Here is a 25,335-nt window from a genome sequence, read left to right as displayed (position 1 = left end):
ACTGGGTGGCGTGCTGACGATGAGGTGAGTGTCGTTGAAGCTGAAGGGAAAGGTGTATGCTGCATGTGTGGGAAGTGTTATGATTTATGGCAGCGAGACATGGGTAATGAACGTAGAGCAGCAACGAAGGCTGGAAAGGGTGGAAATGCGAATGGTTCAGTGGATGTGTGGAGTATCGTTGAGAGAGAGGAAGCCAAATGATGAATTGCGAAAGATGATGGGAATAGAGCCTGTGATGGATGCTGTGAAGAGGAACAGGTTGAGATGTTTGGTCATGTGTTGAGGAAGGATGAAAGTGACTGGTTGAGAAGAGTGATGGAAATGAATGTGGAAGGAATTAGAGGATGGGGAAGACCGAGAAAGACTTGGCTGAAGATTGTCGAAGAAGAAATGCGGGCCAGGGGGTTAACAAGGGGAGATGCAGAAAATAGGGCAAAATGGAGAACATTGTCATGGGGACCGCAAGGCTAACCCCCGCTCTTGCAGGGAAAATGGCCTTTTAAAATGCCTGTTGTTGTTGTTGTTGTATTAACGCCATTAGGCTACTCATAATGACATATTAAAAAATTACACAGATAGAAAAACGACCGATGGTAATAAACCATGACCTGTCAGACATGCACTTCCTGTTTCAATTGTGCTTTCCGTGACGTCACCAATCGCCTGAGGTAATGAATAAATATGTAATGGCGAGATAACAATTTACCCTTTTGTGTTGAAGAACAGCAATAAAGAGGGAGTATGGTGTTATGCCTGGTTGAGGATTTTGGGTGGTGATGGGGGTTTGAAGACATATTTCAATCTTACAGCCGCCATGTTGGTGCTCACTGCTATGCGAAGCTAAAAACACCTTGGAGCTGTCATATTTTACAATCGCTATGCACTCCACATATGTTTCGTGTTACACAGGATATATACAGTCACGTTATAAAAGTAAGTACCCCCCATGTAATTTTTTGACTTTTTCAATATATTTCAACATACAGCTATTTGATCTTCATTTCAACAATATTGATAGATAAAGGTGATATTGAAGCACGCGGTACTACGCGCGTGACTTGCCACCAAGGAGGAAGCGGACAACGTGGTGAGTTTATAGTTCTTTATTCCAAAGAGGTCACTGTAGCACTGGCGCGCTCCGGGCTGCGCGCCCGGTGTATATCCTGAGGCCACGCCTACCCCTTGGGCGTGGCCGCCGCCCACTTGGTGCGCGGAATGATGTCACCACGCCAGTGGGCTTTCGTGTCCGCCACATGCGCCCCCCCCAGAATTCCCGCGCACCTGGAGGGCCAGTTTGCGGGGCAAACGGATGACCCGGCCGAAGCGCCCTCTGGCGACCGGCGGCGTCCGGGGTGCAGGGATGCTAGGTGGGATGCCCCCGGCTGTACCCGGGATGGGTGCCGGACCGGGGGGCGGCATGCCTGCGGGGCTGGGTGGTGCCGGAGGTCCGCCCGTCGGGGCCGCCGGCGGTGGGTGGTCCACGTCGAGGTGGGCCGGCTTGAAGCGGTCTATGGAGACCCGGTCAGGAGTGCCGCCGATGTCCAGGGTGAAATGTTTCACCCCGGTCTCCAGCACGCGGAAAGGCCCGTCGTACGGGGGCCGCAGTGGTGTCCAGTGGGCGTCGTGCCGGACGAAGACATACTCCGCGGTGCGAAGCTCCGGGGCGCCGTGTGTAGGAGGGTGCCCGTGGTGCGCCGTCGGCAACGGGCGAACCTCCAGGCGGTCTCCTGCAGCGCAGAACGCTCCTGTGCCGCGGACCAAGGTGCCGTGGGGTCGGGGAGGAACTCACCCGGCACCCGCAGCGGTTGTCCAAAGACCAACTCCGCCGCGGATGCGCGCAGGTCCTCCTTGGGCGCCGTCCAGAGGCCCAGCAGGACCCAGGGGAGCCTGTCGACCCAGCAGCCATCGCGGAGGGTGGCCCGGAGCGCGGCCTTCAACGAGCGGTGGAATCGCTCGCACAGGCCGTTGGCCTGGGGGTGGTAGGCCGTGGTTCGGTGCAGCTGGACCCCGAGCCCCCGCGCAACCGCGGCCCAGAGCTCCGAGGTGAACTGGGGGCCGCGGTCGGACGAGATGTCCAAGGGGGCGCCGAACCGAGCGACCCAGGTGGCGATAAATGCCTGAGCGACGTCTGCCGCCATCGTCGCCACCAAAGGCACGGCCTCCGGCCACCGGGTGGTGCGGTCCACCATGGTGAGGACATGGGTGAAACCCCGCGAGGGGGACAGAGGTCCCACCAGGTCCAAGTGAACATGGTCGAACCGACGTTCCGGCACCGTAAACGGGGCCAAGGGGGCCTGGGTGTGTCGGTGCACCTTTGCGCGCTGGCACGCGAGGCACGTCCTGACCCAGCCGCGGACGGCCTTCCGGAGGCCATGCCAGACAAACTTGTCGGCGACCAACCGCTGGGAGGCCCTCGTGCCCAGGTGGGACAGGCCGTGGATGGCGTCAAAAACCTGGCGCTGCCAGCCTGCGGGCACGATGGGGCGAGGCCGCCCGAGGGAGACGTCACAAACGAGGGCCGTGCCCGCGCCGTCGAAGGGCACCTCGGTGACGCGGAGGCCCGTGACGGCGGTCCGCAGGGCCTGGACCCCGGGGTCGGCGGTTTTTTCCGCTGCCATCCGGGCATATTCGATGCCAAGGTGGACTGCGTGGGCGACGGCCCGGGAAAGGCAATCGGCCACCGGGTTGTCCTTTCCCACGACGTGCCGGATGTCCGTCGTGTACTCGGACACGGCCGCGAGGTGACGCTGTTGCCAGGCCGACCACGGCTCGGCGACCTTGCCCATCGCGAAAACCAGCGGCTTGTGGTCGACGAAGGCCGTGATCGCACGGCCCTCGAGCAGATGGCGGAAGTGCCTGACCGCCAGGTGAAGCCCAAGCAACTCGCGGTCGAAGGTGGTGTTCGGGCGGGGAAGCTGCCCGCTGAAGAACGCCAGCGGTTGCCAAGCTCCATGCACCCATTGCTCGTACACCGCGCCCACCGCGTAGTCCGAGGCGTCGGAGGTGAGGGCGATCGGTGCATCGAGCGCCGGGTGCGCGAGCATGGTGGCGTTGGCCAAGGCGAGCTTCGCGCCCGAGAACGCCGCGTCCATCTGCTCGGTCCAGGTAACGTCACCTTTGCCCGGCTTCCCTCGAAGGGCCTCGTGTAAGGGGCGCAGGAGTTGGGCGATGCGGGGCAGGAACCGATGGTAAAAGTTTACCATGCCCAGGAACTCCTGGAGCCCCTTGATCGTGCGGGGGCGCGGAAACCCCTTCACCGCCTCCACCTTGGCCGGTAGGGGGACGGCCCCGTGCCTGGTGACGCGGTGCCCCAAAAAGTCGATTTCAGCAACACCGAACCGGCACTTGGCGGGGTTCACGATCAGGCCGTGCTGGCCCAGACATTCAAAGAGCGTGCGGAGATGGTGTAGGTGCTCTTCGCGGGACGCTCTGGCGACGAGGATGTCGTCCAGGTAGACGTACAAAAAATCCAAGCCGCACAAGACGCTGTCCATGAGGCGCTGGAACGCCTGAGCCGCATTTTTCAAACCGAAGGGCATCCGAAGGAATTCGAAAAGCCCGAATGGCGTGATGACAGCCGTCTTCGGGATGTCCTCCGGCCTGACAGGGACCTGATGGTAGCCGCACACGAGGTCCACCTTTGAAAAGAAGGACATATTCGCCAAGCGGGCAGAGAAGTCCTGAATGTGGGGGACGGGGTAGCGGTCAGGGGTGGTGGCGTCGTTTAGGCGCCGGTAGTCCCCGCACGGTCCCCATCCCCCGCCGGGCTTGGACACGATGTGAAGCGGGTACGCCCACGTGCTCTCGGAGCGCCGCACGATGCCGAGCCGCTCCAGCGTAGCGAACTCCGCTTTCGCTACCGCGAGCTTCGTCGGCTGGAGGCGGCGTGCCCGGGCATAGACTGGTGGCCCGGCGGTGGGGATGTGGTGTTCCACCCCGTGCTTGACGGTCACTGCCGAGAAGGTCGGCCGCGTGAGGGCCGGAAAACCCGCGAGGAGGCGGGCGAATTCGTCCGCTGCCGGAAGCGTGCAGATGAACCTGGCCGGAACGGAACCGCTCAACCAACCGAACACCTTTGTCGGGGCAACTGCGGCGTCGGAGGCCGCGGTTTTCTTCGCGGCGGTGGCGGTGGTGGACACGAGGTGCGGTGCATCGGGGAAAGCTTCGGGAGCCTCAGGAGCGGCAACCGCGCCAAGACTCGCCTGCGTGTCCAAAACCGCGTAGTATTTGTCGGCCTCAGCAGCGAGCGCACGGGGTTCCGTTAACGCGGAACCAGCCAAAGCGAGGCGGACTTGTGCTGGCAGCTGGCGTCGAAACAACGCCCGAAATAGAGCATTCGGGGTTTCGTTGCCCATGAGCTCCAGCATATGGTCCATATGGACCGACGGTCGTGTGTCCCCGATCTCGGGGAGGTCCAAGAGGCGATCGGCCCGTGCGTCCACCGTAAGGCCGAACGTGGCGAGGAGGAGATGCTTGACAGCCTCGTACTTGCCGTCGGCAGGTGGATTCCTTAGGACCGATATGACGCGGGTGGCCGTGCCGGGCCCGAGGGAAGCGACCACGTGGCAGTACATGGTCTCGTCCACCGTGATGCCTCGAAGTCGGAACTGGGCTTCCACCTGCAGAAACCAAACTTCGGCTTGTGATTCCCAGAATTCGGGGAGCTTGATGGAGACCGCGTTGGTAGCCATTGTTGCGGCGGTTTCGGGGAGTCAGCGACGGCTGACTCGAATGTCGGAGGTCACCAATGAAGCATGCGGTACTACGCGCGTGACTTGCTACCAAGGAGGAAGCGGACAAAGCGGTGAGTTTATAGTTCTTTATTCCAAAGAGGTCACTGTAGCACTGGCGCGCTCCGGGCTGCGCGCCCGGTGTATATCCTGAGGCCACGCCTACCCCTCGGGCGTGACCGCCGCCCACTTGGTGCACGGAATGATGTCACCATGCCAGTGGGCTTTCGTGTCCGCCACAATATAATATAACAAATATCATGAAACATTTACATTTTGTAGTCCATTGTATAATTTAAATCAACATAAATGCAAATTTCACATATGGAAAAAGTAAGTACACCCCTACATTTATCACTACTTCAAATACCTAAAATTAGAATCAGGTGCACTAGCTCAGGTGCAAATGATTAGAACATCGTTAGAGAGGATCTTGGAGGAACCTGTCTTATTTAAACCTCAGACATTTAGTTTGGTTTGCTCTTTGTTGTTGAAGTGTGCGGCATCACCATCCCGAGATCAAAAGAGCTCTCTGAGGCCTTCAGAAAGAAGGTTATAGATGCCTACGAGTCTGGGAAGGGATTTAAAAAGATCTCCATACAATTTGAAATCAATCATTCGACTGTCCAGAAGATTATCTACAAGTGGAGAAGATTCCAAACAACTGCCAACTTGTTCAGGCCAGGCCGCCCCAGCAAGTTCAGCCCGAGAGCAGACCGCAAGATGCTGAAAAAAGTCTCTAAGAACCCTAGAATGTCATCAAGGGACCTACAATTAGCTCTTGCCACTGTTGATGTCAAAGTGCACGAGTCTACCATTAGAAAGAGGTTGCACAAATTTGATATACATGGGACGTGTGCCAGGAGGAAACGTTTGCTATCCAGAAAGAACATCAGGGCAAGACTAAAGTTTGCCAATGAACACCTAGGCAAAGACCAGCACTTCTGGAACAATGTGCTCTGGACAGATGAGTCAAAGGTAGAGCTATTTGGCCACAGTACCAGAAGAAATGTTTGGCGAAAACCAAAGACAGCATTTGACCACAAGAACCTGATACCAACTGTAAAGCATGGTGGTGGAAATATTATGATTTGGGGCAGCTTTGCTGCATCAGGGCCTGGGCACCTCACCATCATAGAATCCACTATGAATTGTTCATTGTACCAGAGGGTGCTTGAGGATAATGTGAGGCCATCTGTCAGAAAATGGAAGCTCAACCGAAGGTGGATCTTGCAACATGACAATGACGTTTCTTGGGAAGTGAGGGTTTGAATCCCAGTGAAATCCATCGCAGAATGAGGCTGCAATATGGTGACTCATGTTTATCGCTGCAGCAGGTGTACGACTGGGACAGGAAGTTTAAAAATGGTGTGTCCAGTGTGGCTGATGCTGCTCGCTCGGGCTGGCCTCACACAGCAGACACACCAGAAATGGTTGCAGGAGTTGCGTGCGTGCTAAGGGAAAACCGTCGCATTACACTGGATGAAGTGGTCTCAGAATTGAACATTAGCCATGGTTCAGCACACCATATCATTCACAACATGCTGGGGTTCCACAAAGTGTCTGCAAGGTGGGTGCCAATACAAGTCACACCCGAACTGAAAGAACGGTGAGTGGACGCATATGAAGAACTTCTGCGACGTTACAAAACAGAAGGCGACGCTTTCTTACAGCGCGTATTGACTGGGGATGAAAGCTGGGTCCACTACTTTCAGCTAGAAACGAAGAGGGCAAGCAAAGAGTGGCGCCATTCAACTTCGCTGAAGCCCAAAAAATTTCGCGCACAGCCGTCTGCTGGAAAAGTGATGCTGACGCTCTTTTGGGATAGCAGAGGCCCACTTGTAGAGCATTACATGCCCAGAGGGACCACTGTTACCCATGCATCATACTGAGATCTCCTTAAAAATCATCTGAAACCAGCAATCAGATCAAAACGTCATGGACTACTCACTACCGGTGTTTTGCTGCAGCATGACAATCCTCGGGCGCATACTGCCCGTGCTACAGCTGCAACAATCGAGGACCTGCATTTTGAGTGTCTTCCACATTCACCCAACTCGCCAGACCTCGCCACTTCGGATTACCACATATTTGGGCCACTTAAAGAGGCGCTTTGTGGAACCACTTTCCGATCAGATGAAGAGGTCCAAGGTGGTGAACGAATGGCTACACAAGCAGACAAAATATATTTTTTCTATAGGAATCCAGCCCTTACTAAAGCGCTGAAAAAAAATGCATTGAACGCAATGGAGATTATGTTGATAAATAACACAGTTGTTACACGTACATGCAATAAACAAGTTGTGAAAGATATTTTAAGGTGACTTATTGACTGCCCCTCATATATATAAATAAATAAATATATATATATATATATATATATTTACTGTATACATAAATACTGTACATATATATATATATATATATATGTACTGCATATATATATATATATATATATATATATATATATATATATATATATATATATATATATATATATATATGTACTGCATATATATATATATATATATATATATATATATATATATATATATATATATATACATATATATATCTATATATATATATATATATATATATATATATATATATATATATATATATATATATATATATATTGTCCTGTCTGCGGCTGGTTACAACTGGGCCAAGGACGGATGAGCCTAACCTGCTTCAACTCCCGAGGCAATCTCCAATTTTGGCGGGTCTGACGCGTGTGGGACTGAAGAACCACAAAGCGCTTATTCCCACGAACACACAGGTTTATTCTGAACCTAACCAATAACAACACAACAAAACATAACAATAATTATTTACAATAAAATAAGGCGCAGAATGAGGATAAATAAAAGAAGTGCTGAAGTAAAAACGCTAAGGCGAGGATCCTCTACAGTCTATACAGACACGAAAACACCCACAGGATAAGGTAAGAAAACAAAAGTCATGCTCCGGCACTTAGCTGGACCGAATGGATCCCATTGTAAGTCAGCAGTTGTCGAAGCCCAAATCCACACAGGTGGGAGGCCCGGAAAAAGATAATGGCAGCCCAAAGCCACGCATCAGAGGCACCGCTGGCACCTGGGATTTAGGTGAGCAGGGAAGACGGCCATCTTTTTCTCTGGTCCCAAAGTCCACAGTCTTTTGCATGATAAACAAAATAATGATCTTCCTCTTGGGGAAACGGAAACACGTCCTTCAGCACACCGAAGAGCCCAGCAGCAAAAGCCTCCTCACGGTCACCACAAAACAATGCTCTTTGTCCCTCTCGAACCTTCTTTCCCAAAGCCTCCCTTCGCGCTCTCGCTCCGCATCACTCTGGGGGTGGGGGAAGGAGGTGTGGTGGGGATGGCCTGCCGCGGCCCTGTCCCCCTATGCTCTACGTTTACTCTCTGTGCTGCCCATCAGACCATTGTAGCTCTGCCTCTCTGAGGCGGGCCTTTGCCTTATGTGTCCATTGGAGCGTGAATAGCTTGGCCGGCTGATGTTATAAATGTTAAGGATAGCTACAGAGGGTATTGCGAAGAGGGGAAATTAATTCCTACGACTAATTAACACAGCACCCCCCCCCCCCCCGCCGTCGTAAACATAGCCTGAAGCTACATTTTCCCTACTTCTTACATCGAACTGTTCCTACACACCACATGGTCCATACTATTTCTCATCAATCCTACCTTTCCTACGGTATTCTCTAACCTACCCCCATAAATGTAACAATATATATATATGTATATATATATACATTTCAGTCAGCCAATCACTGCAACTGCTTGACATATGAATATAATCCATAGTTCGTTTGAAAGGTCTCGGATAGGCGAGTGATATCGGGAAAATTTCCCAGATTTTAAACTTCACGGCTGTCAACTAGTCTACATTGCAATGCATTGAGGGGTCGACTTCGTGTGCCTATCTACGAAGGCACACTGCTGTCTACTCTCCCTTCCATGTTCTTAGTGGCTTCATGATGACTTGCTCTTTTGCCATCGATCGTTTTGAACTTTCAATGACTTGATTTAGGTTGGGATTAGGGAGCATAATAAGCAGTGTGATGTGCACTCACAATGCCCGTGCCCTCCCTACGGTCTACGTTTACTCTCTGTGCTCCTCTAAAATGTGGTTATATCAAGGGAGTGCTGTGTGATAAAAGGATGAATAAACTCCTCGAGGTTGTGGATAAAGAGCAATTTGCAAACCGTCATTCTGATGATGCATGCAGACAGTGCAGCATCTTCGAGCAGCCTGTCTTTTGGCACAAAGTGTGATCTTGGTGTGCATATTTGAGTTTATATTTTGAAAAGCACGCTATGTTCAAAGTATTTACCAGTTTTGAAACAATCTTTTATTGAGTATGTTTCAAATTTTCTTCTTTATACGCGCATTTTGAGTCTATATGTCCTTCAGAGTCGGTTTGGTTTAATATTGGTTTTTAGCTCTATTTTCATCTCTGATGTACGATCTTTCATTTCATTTAGGCGTCCTGGTATTTTTTTTGATTTGTTGAACAAACTTTGCACACATTATCATACAACACCCAAGAGATGTGGCCAAGATTATTGAATATAGAGGGTTGGAGTGCAGAATCCAGGATCTTGATAAAATAGTGCTAGATTGAGAAGTGGTGGTAGAGGGTATTGGGATTCTACGCGCCATAAAAACTCATATACATAACTATGGCTAACGTCAAATGTTAATGTCGATCATTAAACTACAATGACAATAGTTTCTGGAGAAAATAAAAGACAAGCTGGAGTGATTTTTTAAAAATAAATATTTTTAAAATTGATGTATTATGATGCATTATAATTCACATGAACAAAAGAGGACAATCTGAGGGGATCCAGAGACCCTAGAAATCCCACAACCTGGGATCGGCATCTGACTATATCCATCAATACATGGACACACTGAGGAAATAAAGCATCGTTAGGAAGAAAGTACTTCTGCAATTGATCTTGAGAGGTATATAAGCCGGAAGATCATGTTCAGAAACACAGAAAAACCCAAGCAAAATGTTTGTGCACAAAGTAGTTTTGGCAATTCTGTACAGATGGCAGAAAATCCTGAAAGTTACTGAAGTTTCTAGCTTCGCAAGTTATCATATGCTCCTGCCAGTTATTTGACAGCAGGGGGCAGGATTTGTAGACTTCGGTGTGTCAAGCAGCATATTTTGTGTGAGGAAAGGTGCACGATCTGCGACTCGGCGCTCTCGAGTTAGTGAGCAGGTGCTCATCTGCAGTCTTCATGGTGAGCACACAAGGTGGTAACAGGTTGAACGAATCACTTTGAGGGTGGTGCTATGGCTGGCCCTATTATATATTTGAGAGCAAGATTCACACAATCCCTCATTATAATAGCATTTGCGCAAAGGAAGGAGAGTGGGAGGGTGGGGGATCGACAGTAGGCCAGGATTGTGACTTCAAATTAAGGATTGACCCATTGCCTTACCATATCAGTTTAATTTTCAATAACTTTTCAAAATAACAACTGGAACCTTCATTGAAAGAGGAATCTACAGAATCTCCACAGTTTACTAATGGTTTCAATTTTTTGGAAAAGTCTCATGATGTAAAGCGACTGCCTTATATGCTTCCCTCTCTCTCCCCATCTTGTCTCCCGCTCCCTTTATTGTATGTTTTGTTTGTCCGATTGTTTTTTTGTGATTGATGTGATTTGTGATCGCTTACACGAGCCTCGATATTGTATACAAAAAAAAAAAAAGCTATAAAATTAACTGTCTCGACACCTTCCTCGACTTGGAAAAGAGACCAATATAACCCCCAAACTGGGAGGTGAAAAAAGGAAGAGCTGTTGTCACATATTTAGCCCCAAGTGCTATTGAGACCTTACTCATGGAACACTTGAAGACCTTAAAGATCCAGGGTGATCAGAACACCACACCTGTAGCTATTCATGCTTTGGGAAAAGGGAATCCTCTGTCTTTACGCAATGAAACTCTCCCCATGAAATAAATTGCAGCTCAAAAACAGTACCATTAATATATATAGTTTATGAGACAAGTATGTAGATGATCGCGAGTTTCCTCGTCAACTCGTCACGTTTCTCCTAAAACGTGTGACGCGTGATTCCAATTCGCACCTGTGCGCAACGTGGGCTGAGGAATCCCCGCGCCGGTTCGCATTCCTTCATGGGGACCGAGTGAAAAGGCGCATTTTTTTAATACGACGTCAATCCAAACAAAACACTCCCAACGAGTTTGCCCTCCCTCCATTCGGTGCCGTGTGCGCGACCGGAGGAGTCCTCAAAATGTCAATGCGCTGATCCGTGCGTCCGCTCCGCACGCGTGCTTCTTCGTCGCAGGCTGAATTCGACTCGGCTATAGCCACAGCTTCTCTCTCTCTCTCTCTCCCTCTTTCGTTCCCCTGTTCACTCCCCTGCAGTCCGTCCGACGTGCCCCCCGCGCCACCAAGGTGCGAAGGCGGGGACGCGGCGGCCGCAGAGAGCACGCTCCGTCGCATCCGACCTGCGAGGAGTTACCAAGTGGTGCAGCACGCGGCTCCTATGGCTTGCTAGCTTCGTGGAGAACCAGGAGACGGGTCAACATGGCAAGAGTTGGAGCACTTAGCGCTTGGGTCTTCCTGCTGTCCTGCCTGCTCCGAGGAGGTTCTTCACAAGAAGGTGAGACGGGACATGTAATCCAAACCTCATCAGTTATGGACTCTTCAATGAGGAGCCTCTTTAAAAATGTGAGTGAGACATCGTGTCTTGGGGTCTCTTGGTGTTGTCTTAGAGAAGGAACATTCCTTGTATTTTACGGCATCATCACCACAGACTTCGCGCCTTGTGGCGTATGAGTTATTCGTGATGTGATCAGGAGTGAGGCGTATCGCGCAAAAGTCCGTGCTCTCCGTACACAGAGTCTTAACACCTTGTACCTGTTTCAAATATCGCGGGAGTGATAAATGCTGAGAGTAAAATAATTTTTTTGCCTCAAACTTGAGATTGGAAATGATTTTCCTCCAGTCCTCTTGGTCCGACAAAGGTCACCAGTTCCTATAACTTCAACAAGGTGCACTGAATACCCGCACGAGCTGTACAAGTTTAGTTTCCTTGGTGAGGAAAACAAAACCTCAGATGGGCAATGGTGGGGGTTGCCAAATAAATCGCATGGGATACGTATATATATATATATTCCCCAAAAAACATGATTGTGGTAACAATTTTTTAGGACACCCCTTATGTTTGTTTGTATGTAATATGTCCAGCTCTTTCTAACCACTAGTTCACTGATATAAATGTTTAGTACATTATAGGTATAACAGAAAGCTTAAAATTTGCATACTTAAGCCAAAGTAAATATCCCAGGAAAAATCACAAAACAATTAGAAAGTAATCGTAAATTAAAATATCTGGAAATACAAGTCGGTTGGTACAGCCTCGCTCTGCATACACCAGGTCATGTGACCTAGGACAATGAGACGTCTCATATTCTTGCACTAACACGAGTGTTTCTTGAGGGAGCTGGTGTTTCTCGGTTTTATGGCAGTGCAATTCGAGAAGTGTCTGTGGAGTTGTGTCGTTTACGGAAGATATACAGTGAATCAAAAGAGGTCACAAACATCTGTTGTTCAGAGGGTGTACAATTGGAAGCAAGTGTTGCAGCTCATATTTTAAAGCGTTGCATGTTTACATGCACAGTCTGACCTCTTTATGTATTGGCAATCTGGTCATAACAAAAATTCAGTATATGTTTTCATCTATGCATATTTCCCGATATTCACAATCCACAGAGCTGGAAATTAACCCAGAAATAAAGAAAGTTTGCTTTGTCCCGTAATATTGAATGCAGATGCCTGATTAAAAAATAAATTAATCAAAACATGAAGAGAAACAATAGCTTCAATATTCCCTGCATGTTTGCATCACTCTGGTGGAAAAATTCACTGTCTAGATATGCCGAGATGAAAAGGGGGTGGAGACACTTGGCTGAGTGGATGAACTAAGCCTGTTTGGACCAGCTCCCTTGGAACAGTCAAGGAAAGAGGCTCAGAGAGACAGACTATATATATATATATATATATACATAAATGGAAAAGTTATAAAATAAAGAGCAAAAGGGGTGTGGTTAACATTGTTCAAGTGTAAGTTCCATTGTCTTATTTGACATGACTTGTCATGAGCAGAGTGAGGCTGCACCGACCGACTTTTATTGATGCACATTTTCATTTACGGATATTTTACGACTGTTTGGGATTTTCCTGGGATATTGGCTTAGTTAAACCATGAAGCGAAATTTAAGATTTCCTACCTACCTATAAAGTATTGAACCATTGAGTGAGTGTTCAGAAATATATGTGTACATATGTGTGTAAATAAGCACACATATGTACACATATGTGTGCTTATTTAGGTGACTTATCAGGTGACTGTAGATATATATAAATATATATATCTACAGTCATGCCCAAAAATATTGTCACCCTATCACTTTTTTCAAATAACTCACAATTTTCTCTAACAATAAGTTGAAATTGATAAAAGTATTTAGTCTCCACAATTCTTTATTCCACTGTTAATATTACAGAACCTTTGTTTTTGATTCAGAACTTAATATATCCTTTTAAATCATGAAATGAAAAGAAATGGCATTGACAAAATTATTGACACCCCAGACTTAATATTTGGCAGCACGGCCTTTGGACAAGATAACTGCAGTCAAGCGCTTCCTCTAGCCATGAATAAGCTTCCTGCACCTCTCTACTGGCAGTTTGGCCACACTCTTCTTGTGCAAACTGCTCCAGTTCTCCCAGATTTGAAAGGTGCCTTCTCCCAACTGCTGTTTTCAGATCTCCCCCATGTTGGACTGTAGCGAAGGTGTTCCTTTCTCTGAAGGCTTCTTTTTGTTTTCTGTAAACATAGAGATGATGTGCTTTATAAAAAAAACTCTAATTTGGTCTCATCTGTCCACAGGACAATCTCCCAGAAGGATTTTGGCTTGTTCAGGTGTGTTTTGGCAAACTCCAGTCGGGCTTTCTCGTGTCTCTCTCTCAGAAGTGGGGTCCTCCTGGGTCTACTACCATAGAACTCCCTTTCATTGAGTTGGCAGCGAATGGTGCAAGTTGAAAGTGTCGTACCTTGTGTCTGAAGGTCAGCTTGAATCTGTTTGGCAGTTGATCGAGGTGCTTTCTCCGTCATTCGCTGCAATTTTCGATCAGGTTTTCTCTTGCAGAAACGTTCAGGGAAGTTGGCTAGAGTGCCATGAGCCTTCACCTTCCTGATAACATTGCGTATGGTGGATACAGGAACATCAAGGTCTTTGGAGATGGACTTGAAGCTTTGAGATTGCCCTTTATTGGCTATAATCTTGTGTCTGACCTCCTCGGACAATTCTCCGGTTTTCTTTCTCTTCTCCATGTTCATTGCGGTACATGGAGTGACACAAAACAGCAGAATGACTCCTTTTCTCTATTCAAAATAGTTGAATGAGTGATTTTTATATTGCAAGCACCTGCAACTCACCACAGGTGAGTTGAATTCCAAAGTAAAGGAGAATCACCTGCTTGAAATCTAATTATTTCTAACAACTTATTAAAGGTGCCAATAATATTGTCCAGGCAATTTTAGGATTTCTGTGTGGAATAAGCTGAGATTTAGTAATTTTTTCAGCCTTTTTGTTTTGATCCACTGCAAACCAAAGAAATACATATGTGGATACCAAAATATTTTTTAATTATAAACAATTTTCTGGAAGAAATGATGCATTATTTGAAAAAAGTGCAAGGGTGACAATATATTTGGCCATGACTGTATATATTATATACATACATACATACATACATATAATATAATATAATATAATATTATATATATATATATATATATGTATATATATGTATATATATATATATATATATATATATATATATATATATATATATATATATATATATATATATATATATATATATATATAGTATATATAATTATATATATATATATATATATATATATATATATATATATGTTTGTGTGTGTGTGTAACAACTATCTGGTGTCCTTCATGCAGATATAATAAATACAAGCTTTATGTATTTGATGAAGTGGTTTGTGAAAGAGCTTTTTATTCAAGAGCACTAGGTTATACATACAGTATATATAATTATATATATCTATATATATAAAACACAGTTTGTGTGTGTGTAATGTTACCGATAGACTCCTAAATGGAGAGGCTCACGTGCTTGATATTTGGCATAGACATGGCCATTGAGCCTGGGAAGAACAAGGCCGACCTAAAAAAATTATTTCATAATATTTTTTTTACCATATTTTTACCTCAGCGCATTTCAGCGAGGAATATTATGCACGGAATCTGACCGGTGGCAGAGCAGCGCGCTGATTCGCTCAGAGCGATCACGTGATGTTCCTTGCCGCCTTTAACTCAGTTATGCATTCGCACATATTTCAGAGCGAAAAGCGATTGCGTTTTTTCACATTTCAGCGAGGAACATTGCCATTCACACAACAGAGGTTTTTTTTTCTTTCATCTTTACGAGATCCATATTTTTTATTCATATTTACCTCAGTGCATTTCAGCGAGGAATATTATACATGGAATCTGATCAGGTGGCAGAGCAGCACGCTGATTCGCTCAGAGCAGCGCGCTGATTCACTCAGAGCGATCACGTGATGCTCCTTGCCGCCATAAACTCACTGTTACGCGTTATTACGTATTTTCACACGTTCAAAACAAACGAGAATCCGCGAAGCGAGTTGGTCGAGTCGTGCTAACCAAGATGGCGACACGGCGGCTTCACTTTTCACGGAGTATGAGCGTTCTATATATTTTCAATTCAGTGCGCCCGACTCGCTCACGTACTTGATTTGTGGCATAGACATGGCCATTGGGCCTTCACGGTGTAATTTGTGCGAGGCTTTTGTCCGAGTGAGCTTGAGTCGAGAGGGCGAATGTACTGGTTGGGAATGTACGGGTGTCCCTTCCCCCGCCCGGCAACGCCGGTACTGGAGGGCATCACAGGATCGGTGAGTCTCCAAAAGCCGCTTCGTGCTGTTGCGAAGATGCAGGACGATGTCGCGATTGTTGTGCTGCTGCTCTCCGACCATGAGAACTACAACGTCATTGTTGACTGGCCCTCCCCTCCCCTCCCCCTTCCCCTCCCGTCCTCCCCTCCCCCTCCACCCTACCCCCTCCCTTTCTCCCCTCCCCCTCCCTTTTCCCCCTCCCCCTCCCTTTCCCCCTTCCCTTTTCCCCCTCCCCCTCCCCCTTCCCCTCCCCCTACCCCTTCCCCCTCCCCCTCCCCCTCCCCATCCCCCTCCCCCTTCCCACTCCCCCTCCCCCTCCCCATCCCCCTCCACTCCCCCCTCCCCCTCCCCTCCCCCCTCCCACACTCTCCCCCTCCCATCCCTCCCCTCTCCCCCCGCCCTCCCCCCTCTTCTCCCCTCCCCCCCCCACTCTTCTCCCCTCCCCCCCCTCTCCTCCCTTCCCCCCCGTTCCCCTTTCTCCCTTCCCCCTCCCCTCCCCTCCCCCGCCCGGCAATGCCGGGTACTTCTGCTAGTATATATATATATACACTGGAACCCCGCTATAACGAACACCAGTACTACGAACTTCCGGATATAACGAACGAACTTCCTGTCCCCCGCATATTTAATGAGATTCTATTGTTTAACGTAAGGCAAATCAATATGGCTACACCGTCCCAGCCAATGAAGAAAACACCGATCCTGAGTTTGATGAGAGTGACGATGTCCTTTTATCGGAAATTGCCAGAGATTTACAGCACATTGCTGAAGTTAATGGCGAAGATTTGGATAATCTTGCAAGATTATGGGTGGACGTCGATGAAGACATTTCCGTGACCAGTTCGATGACCGATGAAGAAATTATCGCCTCCGTTCGTGAAACAACACTGCAGTGTGACATCGAAAGTGACTCTGAAGACACCAATGAACAATACAAAGAGTTTGTTGTTTTGCATATGAATAGGTGTGATAGTATGGTGATTCGTACGTTATTCAGTATTACGAACACTTCAAAATAACGAACTTTTTTTTATGTCTCCCGAGCAGTTCGTTACTATCGGGGTTACAGTGTATATATATATATATATGTTTGTGTGTGTGTGTGTAACAACTATCTGGTGTCCTTCATGCAGATATAATAAATACAAGCTTTATGTATTTGATGAAGTGGTTTGTGAAAGAGCTTTATATTCAAGAGCACTAGGTTACAATGTTGTACAAGGCAAAAGACAAACTAAAAATATTGCATAATATTCATAATTAACTAAATCAAACAATGACCAAAAAAATGGCACGACCTGTGACCCACAATGTTATATAATTAAATGTGCAATGCTTAAAGTGTGCTTTAATTGCTATAATTACTCGCTAATTAAAAAAATTGCTAATTACTATGATTATTACTTTGCAATTAGCAATACTTAATAAGCACATCAATAATTAAGCACATCATAGATCAGAGACATAGACATAGGAATCAGTTGTAATTGCTTCCTTTTGAATGTATATAGTCCAGTCTCCCTTGACTGCTTTGAAAGCCCATGGTGGTTACATTCTGTAAGCAGCTAAATAACTCAGCTCAATCAAGAATATTTAGTGATTAGAATGAGCCCTTTTTTGAAAAGATTATAGCTGTAGTAATTTTAAATGTAAATATGGCAAAAGTTACAAAATAAAAGGTGGAAGAGATGCTTGTTACCTTTGCCTAGCACCCAGTTCCAGTGTAAGCTCCATTGTATTGGGTCATGTGGCATGCAGTGAGCAGACAGAGTCTGCACTGACCGATATTTATTTGTTGATATTTTCCTTTACAGAATTTTTCTGACTGTTTTGTCATTTTCTTTTCCTGTGATATTGGCTTCAGGTTTCATCGGTATGCAAAATTTCAGCTTTCTACACCACCTAGAAGGTACGAAAGTGAGTCATTGGTTAGGTGGGGCTTTTTACATATGTGTATGTATATATTGGTCGGGCAGTCGGCGACTAAACTGGCTACCCTTAGTGGCTCGCCAGTGGGGAGGGTGACTGTGACACCCCACAGGACTAAAAACAATACCTGTCAAAGGGCGGATGAGCTCCCTCTGGGAGCCAACGGCCATCCAGTAAGGAGATGGTGTCTCCAAAAAAACACTCATCGGGTTGGACCGGTTCCTTAGGTAGTAGGTTGAAGGCAGCAACCGTTCAGAGTGGTACTACCGTTCGGACTTAGGAGCGTTAAAGTGGTGCCCAGAACCATCTTACACTCTCCATGTCAGGATTGCTGAATTTTCTTTCTGTCTCACTCAAACTATAGCTACCGGGCTAGCTTTAATCTCTCTCTCTTGCAAACAAACATCATACACTTTTCTTCAAACACTTTTCTTACTCATTTTCACTCATCACCTTTACATTCTCTCTTTTCTTCTCTTTCCTCTTATTTCCTCACATTGTCGAACTAAATATGAAAAAGTCTAAAAGGTTAATGCGCTCTAGTTCCCGGAATTATGAGGTGCAAAGAATCTCCGGTGACCTGCCTGTCTCTGCTACAAACGAGAGGGGGGGGGGGGGGGGGTTGGGGGCTCAGGCAGTAGTAGTATCGGTCCCTCCCAAGACCCTTGCTTGTTGAATGAACGTGACTCTTTTTCAATTCATTTCACCAACATTCGTGGTCTTTCTTCAAATCTTTCCTCTGTTGAATATCATCTTGCAAGTTACTCTCCTAATATATTGCTTCTCTCAGAGACCCAATTGTCACACGACGTTCTTCTTAACTCCTTTAACATTTCAAACTAGAACGGGCACTCGGTAGAGCGCATACCTTCGCCGCAGCTACTGTTCTGTACTTGGTAAAAATACGATTTTGACCTTTTCGTGACCTTGACCTTGACCTTTGACCCGATTGCTCCCAAAATCTAATCAAATGTGTCCCGTATAATAACCAATCATCCCACCAAATTTCATGCAATTCGGTTGAATACTTTTTGAGTTATGCGAATAACATACACACACACACACAGACATACAAATAAATACACAGCGATCAAAACATAACCTTCCGCTTTTGCGAAGGTAACTACAACCTTCACTCACGATTCCGCTTCAAAGGAGGAGTGTGTGTCTACTCCAACATCAGCACGCCTGCTGTACGCCTTGTGGACCTCGAATCTCCAAACTTTGATGTCATCTGGCTTAAGATTTGTCTCCCGACCATCACTATTTTTTTCCGTTTCACTTACTGCTCTCCCAACTCTACAAACTTCACAGCTTTCTTTGACTATCTTAATTCCTGCCATGAGACCATGACATCCGAACACCCTCAAGCAGAATTCCTCTATTTAGGAGACTTCAATGTACACCTCAGGGAGTGGTTGAAATCATCCCATACGGATGTTGGGGGAGTTGAAGCTCTTACGTTTTCCATTCTCAATGATTTGGAACAAATGATCACCCACCTTACCCATATTCCAGATCGTCATGATCCCTCATCCAATACTTTGGATTTGTTCTTTACCTCTAATCCGTTGCGTTACAACTACACAATCTCACCTCCAATTGGTTCTTCTGACCACAATTGTGTAAACATCACTTTACTTACCACCACTACTTCGGCAACTGCTCCGACTAAACGCCAGTATTGGCATTTCAATAGCGCTGACTGGACTGGTTTACGAAACTTCTTTTCTGACTTTCCCTGGAAAGACGACTGCCACTCCTCGGCCGATGCCTCTATCTCTGCTGAACGTATAGCTGAGGTTATTGTTGCAAGAATGGAGGCTTATATCCCCTTCTCTTTCAAGTTTACCTCTCCTACCAACTCTTGGTTCAATAATTCCTGCTCTGCGGCCATTCGTGCACGAGATGCGGCATATCGGACATGGAAAAACTCTTCTTCCTCAGACTCACATTCAGCCTTCATATCTGCTAGAAACCATTGCAAACATGTTATTCGTGAGGCGAAGCATTCCTTTAGCCAAACGAAATGTGACAACCTCTCATCTTCTTCCACCAATAGATCTTTCTGGTCATTAGCTAAAAGTATCGCCAACAACTTATGTCGCTCTACCTTTCCTTCACTGTTCCGTTCTGACGGTACTATAACTGTCTCTCCGACTGATAAAGCAACACTTTTTGGTTCTCTTTTCTCCTCTAATTCCACTCTGGATGACTCCAACATTCCATCTCCCCCTGATTCACCCCTTACCAATGCTATTCCCCTCCCTATAATCTCTTTCCATACAGTCAAAAAAGTACTCCTCTCTCTGGACACAAGCAAGGCATACGGACAATATGGCATTCCTCCTTGTGTCTTGAAGGAGTGTGCTTCAGAACTTGCACCCGTGCTTGCTCGTTTGTTTCGTTTTTATTTAAAAACCCAAACTTTTCCTCTTTCCTGGAAACATGCCTTAGTTCAGCCTATTTTAAAGGAGGGTGATTGTTCAAACCATTCCAATTACCTTCCTATTGCTCTGACTTCTACTATTTCCAAAGTCTTTTGAATGTCTTCTCAATTCCAATTTCCTCAAGCATGTTGAATCCCACAGTCTTCTATCTGACTATCAATATGGCTTTCGCAAGGCAACATCTACCGGTGATATCCTTCCTTACATTATGAATGTCTGGGCCTCTTCCATGAGAGATTTTGGGGAATCCTTTGTTGTCGGCCTTGATATCTCAAAAGCTTTTGACAGAGTTTGGCATCTGGGTCTGATATCCAAGCTTCCCTCTTTCAGCTTTCCTCCTTCACTCTGCTCTCTCATATTGAGCTTTCTCTCTGACCGCTCTATCTCTGTAATTGTCCATGGCTCAACATCTCCATCCTTCCCTATCAACAGCGGTGTTCCTCAGGGTTCTGTTCTGTCTCCAACACTCTTCCATCTTTTTATCAATGACCTTCTTTCTTCGACAAATAACCAAATGCACTCATATGCTGATGACTCAACGTTGCATTCCTCCATGTTTTTTCCCATCTGCCCCATCTACCCTCAATCGATCTACAACTCGTTTGATTACAGCCACCTCTTTAAATTCGGATTTGGACAAGATTTCCCAGTGGGGCAAATGTAATCAGGTTAAGGTTAATGCTTCTAAAACTAAATTTCTTCCCATATCTCTCTAAAACTCCTCTCAACTCTCCAATCTCCATTGAAAGTTCCACAATTACACCATGTGATACAATAAACCTACTAAGTGTTACCCTCACTTCAAATCTATCCTGGAATCCACACATTACACAAATAGCTAAGTCTGCCTCGAAGAAACTGGGAGTCCTGTTCAGATGTCGAAGATTCTTCTCCTCTCAACAGATGGTTCAACTATATCAAGGATTGATTCGTCCTTGTATAGAGTACTGCTCTCACATCTGGGGAGGTTCTAGCTCCACATACTTACTGGACAGAATTGAATTAAAAGTAATTCGACTTATCAACTCTCCCAATCTGACCTCAAACCTTGACCCGCTCAAGTTACATTACAAATTTGGCTCTCTTTCTCTTTTTTACAGATATTACTTCGGTTTTTGCTCCCACTAACTTGCTGCTTGTGTACCTCCACCATTAGCGAGACGACGGAACACTCGACAAGCCATAACATCTCATGATTATTGTGTGACCTATGGCGACTCAAGGGTGGGCCGTAATGATGTTTGTTTCCTCCCCTCCACTGCCAAACTCTGGAACTCTTTACCTTCACATGTCTTTCCAAACACTTATGACCTTCCCCTTTTCAAAAAGCAGATTCTCTGCTTTCTCAAAAACTCTTAGACTATTATCTCCTTCTTTACTTTTCTATCAATGTAGCTCTTTTATTTAGGCCTGGCCTCGATGAGGACGACATAGTCTGTGCCTGGAGCCACCTACATAAAAAAAAATAAAAAATAAAAAATATATATATACAGACTTGGTATTTAATATGGAATTTTTTTTTTTCTTGACTTGGGTTTACTTTCTGAACTCAGTATATCAATCTGGTGAGTTTCTTTTACACTTCGGTGATGTCTTTGTTGAAAGATCCATGTCACTGTCTTTCGCAGCAAGAAGTCAATAACAGGATTATATCACAGGTGGCGTGACAAAATGTAAGGACAGGTACATTTGACGATTGGCTTCACAATCGGGTATATAAGGGTTGTTGTGTTCTGTATTCGTGGAAAACAACTGCTGCACGTCTACAAAAGTTATTGCCGCTTCCTCTGGACATGGTCCGTCAACTTGACAATGCTGTTTGTCATGGAGTGGTGGCTTTACGAAATTCTGGCATGAAACAGCGTGCTATTGCTCGGCAGTATGGCATCACTCAAGGTCAGGTGTCAAAGATCCTGAAACGAAATGCTCAGAGGGGTGTCCCTACTGCAATACCGAGGCCAGGACGTCCACGCAGAACCACAAGGAGAGATGATCGCCAGCTGTACCGGTTAGTCTGCAATGGCCGTACCAAGTCAGCTAATCGGCTGAGGGCTGAGTGGCAGCAACTGACAAATGTGCCTGTATCCAGAAGGCTAGTCAACCAACGACTGGTTCAAGCAGGCTATTGTGCCAGGCATTCCCTGAGAAAGCCACGCCTGACCAGACAACACCGTCAGTGCCCATTGCAGTGGGCCAGAGAGCACCGTCAATGGCAGCCAGGACACTGGAATCACGTGACCTTCAGTGACGAGTCTAGATTTCTGGTCTATCGTCAAGAGGGCCACGTCCGAGTGCACAGACAAGTGCAGGAAGCCCACAACGAAGATTGTATAATGCCAAGAGTCCAAGCTGGAAGTGGTGGGGTGACCGTTTGGGCCACTTTTCATGCAGGGGGCAAAACAGAACTGGTTGTTCTGAATGGAAACCTGAACCAGTTCAAGTACAGGGTCATTCTGGAAGAAACATTGCTTCCATTTGCTCGTGCAGCCTTTCGAGGAAACTTTGTCTTCCAAGATGACAATGCACGGCCTCATCGTGCTCGCATGATCCAACACTTTCTTGCTGACCGTGGTGTAAAGCATATGGAGTGGCCTGACATGTCCCCGGATATGAATCCGACAGAGAACTTGTGGGCAGAATTAACGCGTCAAATCGACAACTTGGACCAGCAGCCGACCTCTGTGCGTGAATTGCAGCAGACTATTGTCACTGCATGGCAAGCGATTCCTGTCCAAACCTTGGCAAATCTCGTCAATAGCATGCCTCGACGTGTACGTGCTCTCCTGAATGCTCATGGGGGTTACACGAAATACTGAACTGTAATTTTTCTGTCCGTAATCCCAGTCATAATTTAGCTTTTGTTTTTGTTGAAAAAAAAATTGGCTAATGTGCAAAATAAAGAGATACTTCTGGAAAACGTACAGAGGTTTAACAGAGTACTGTCCGTGAATTAAGTTCGATATCAGTTCACATCACTTTCAAGGATCAATTTATTTGCTTGAAATGTCAAATGTGGTTTTTGTTTCTTTTAAAGGTCACATTAACAAAATCTAGAATAATTTCAACATAATTCCAATGAACTTTTGGTTCTAAGTCATCTTGAAAATTAAGTTCACCCCCACAAAAAAAATATTCCATATTAAATGCCAAGTCTGTATATATACATATACATATATACAGTCACTGAAAAAGTAGGTACACCCCATGTAAAGTTTTGACTTTTTCAACATATTTCAACATACAGCTATTTGATCTTCATTTCAACAATATTGATAGATAAAGGTGATATAATATAACAAATATCATGAAACATTTACATTTTGTAGTCCATTGTATAATTTAAATCAACATAAATGCAAATTTCGCATGTGGAAAAAGTAAGTACACCCTTGGCTCTAATAGGTGGTATTGCCCCCTTTGGCAGAAACAACCTCAAGTAGGCGTTTCTTATAACTGTCTACCAGTCTGACATCGACTGGGAGAAATTTTTGCCCACTCCTCCATGCAGAATTATTTCAGCTGTGCGATGTTTGAGGGGTTTCTTGCATGCACAGCTCGTTTCAAATCGCCCCACAACATCTCGATGGGATTTAGATCCGGGCTTTGACTTGGCCATTCCAGAACCCTCCATTTCTTTCTTTTCACCCATTCCTTGGTTGATTTACTGGTATGTTTCGGGTCATTGTCATGTTGCAAGGTCTACCTTCGGTTGAGCTTCAACTTTCGAACAGATGGCCTCACATTATCCTCAAGCACCCTCTGGTACAATGAAGAATTCATAGTGGATTCTATGATGGAGAGCTGCCCAGGCCCTGATGCAGCAAAGCTGCCCCAAACCATAATATTTCCACCACCATGCTTTATAGTTGGTATCAGGTTCTTGTGGTCAAATGTTGTGTTTGGTTTTCGCCAAACATATCTTCTGGTACTGTGGCCAAATAGCTCTACCTTTGACTCATCTGTCCAGAGCACATTGTTCCAGAAGTGCTGGACTTTGCCTAGGTGTTCATTGGCAAACTTTAGGCTTGCCCTGATGTTCTTTCTGGACAGCAAAGGTTTCCTCCTAGCACACCTCCCATGTAGATCAAATTTGTGCAGCCTCTTTCTGATGGTAGACTCGTGTACTTTGACATCAACAGTGGCAATAGCTACCTGTAGGTCCCGTGAGGACATTCTGTGGTTCTTAGAGACTTCTTTCAGCATCTTGCGGTCTGCTCTCGGGCTGAACTTGCTGGGTCGGCCTGGCCTGAACATGTTGGCAGTTGTTTGGAATCTTCTCCACTTGTCGATGATCTTCCGGAGAGTCGAATGATTGATTTCAAATTGTTTGGAGATCTTTTTAAATCACTTCCCAGACTCGTAGGCATATATAACCTTCTTTCTGAAGGCCCCAGAGAGCTCTTGTGATTTAGGCATGGTGACGCCGCACACCTCAACAACAAAGAGCAAAACAAACTAAATGTCTGAGGTTTAAATAAGAAAGGTTCCTACAAGATCCTCTCTAACGATGTTCTAATCATTTGCACCTGAGTTGGTGCACTTTTTTTTCTTTATTTATTTATTATTATACTGAATCGAGGCTCGTGAAAGAGCTGACAACCACGAGGGAAAGACAGCACAGGGGGACCACGAGGGAAAGACAGTACAGGGGGAAACATTCATTAAAACACATTCAACAAAAAAACACCCAGGAGCACAGCACAGGGGGACCACGAGGGAAAGACAGTACAGGGGGAAACATTCATTAAAACACATTCAACAAAAAAACATCCAGGAACACAGTGCAGGGGGACCGCGAGGGAAAGACAGCACAGGGGGAAACATTCATTAAAACACATTCAACAAAAAGACATCCAGGAACACAGTACAGGGGGACCACGAGGGAAAGACAGTACAGGGGGAAACATTAATTAAAACACATTCAACAAAAAGACATCCAGGAACACAGCACAGGGGGACCGCGAGGGAAAGACAGCACAGGGGGAAACATTCATTAAAACACATTCAACAAAAAGACATCCAGGAACACAGCACAGGGGGACCGCGAGGGAAAGACGGTGCAGGGGGAAACATTCATTAAAACACATTCAACAAAAAGACATCCAGGAACGCAGCACAGGGGGACCGCGAGGGAAAGACAGTACAGGGGGAAACATTCATTAAAACACATTCAACAAAAAGACATCCAGGAACACAGCACAGGG

At 46.1% G+C, this 25,335-nt stretch overlaps 2 protein-coding genes across 3 annotated transcripts in view; one reads left to right on the top strand and one right to left on the bottom strand.

The window, feature by feature from the left end:
• Positions 1-25,335, bottom strand: part of LOC144894123 (uncharacterized) — a 554,169-nt gene that overhangs the window by 28,255 nt on the left and 500,579 nt on the right. The gene's annotated exons all lie outside the window — the stretch shown is intronic.
• LOC137433495 (receptor tyrosine-protein kinase erbB-4-like) overlaps positions 10,983-25,335 on the top strand; it is a 538,358-nt gene continuing 524,005 nt past the window's right edge. For both annotated transcript variants that reach the window (XM_078785237.1, XM_068125823.2), the window contains exon 1: positions 10,983-11,387. In XM_078785237.1, the coding sequence (XP_078641363.1) occupies positions 11,312-11,387 (76 nt within the window). In that variant the 5' untranslated portion in view covers positions 10,983-11,311. The remainder of the gene's footprint in view (positions 11,388-25,335) is intronic.

The sequence above is a fragment of the Myxine glutinosa genome, chromosome 10 (assembly GCF_964187855.1).
Source record: "Myxine glutinosa chromosome 10, kmMyxGlut1.1, whole genome shotgun sequence".
Taxonomy (NCBI): Eukaryota; Metazoa; Chordata; class Myxini; order Myxiniformes; family Myxinidae; genus Myxine; species Myxine glutinosa.
The sequence above is the reverse complement of the archived record's forward strand: the minus strand, read 5'-3'. Positions and strand labels throughout refer to the sequence as shown.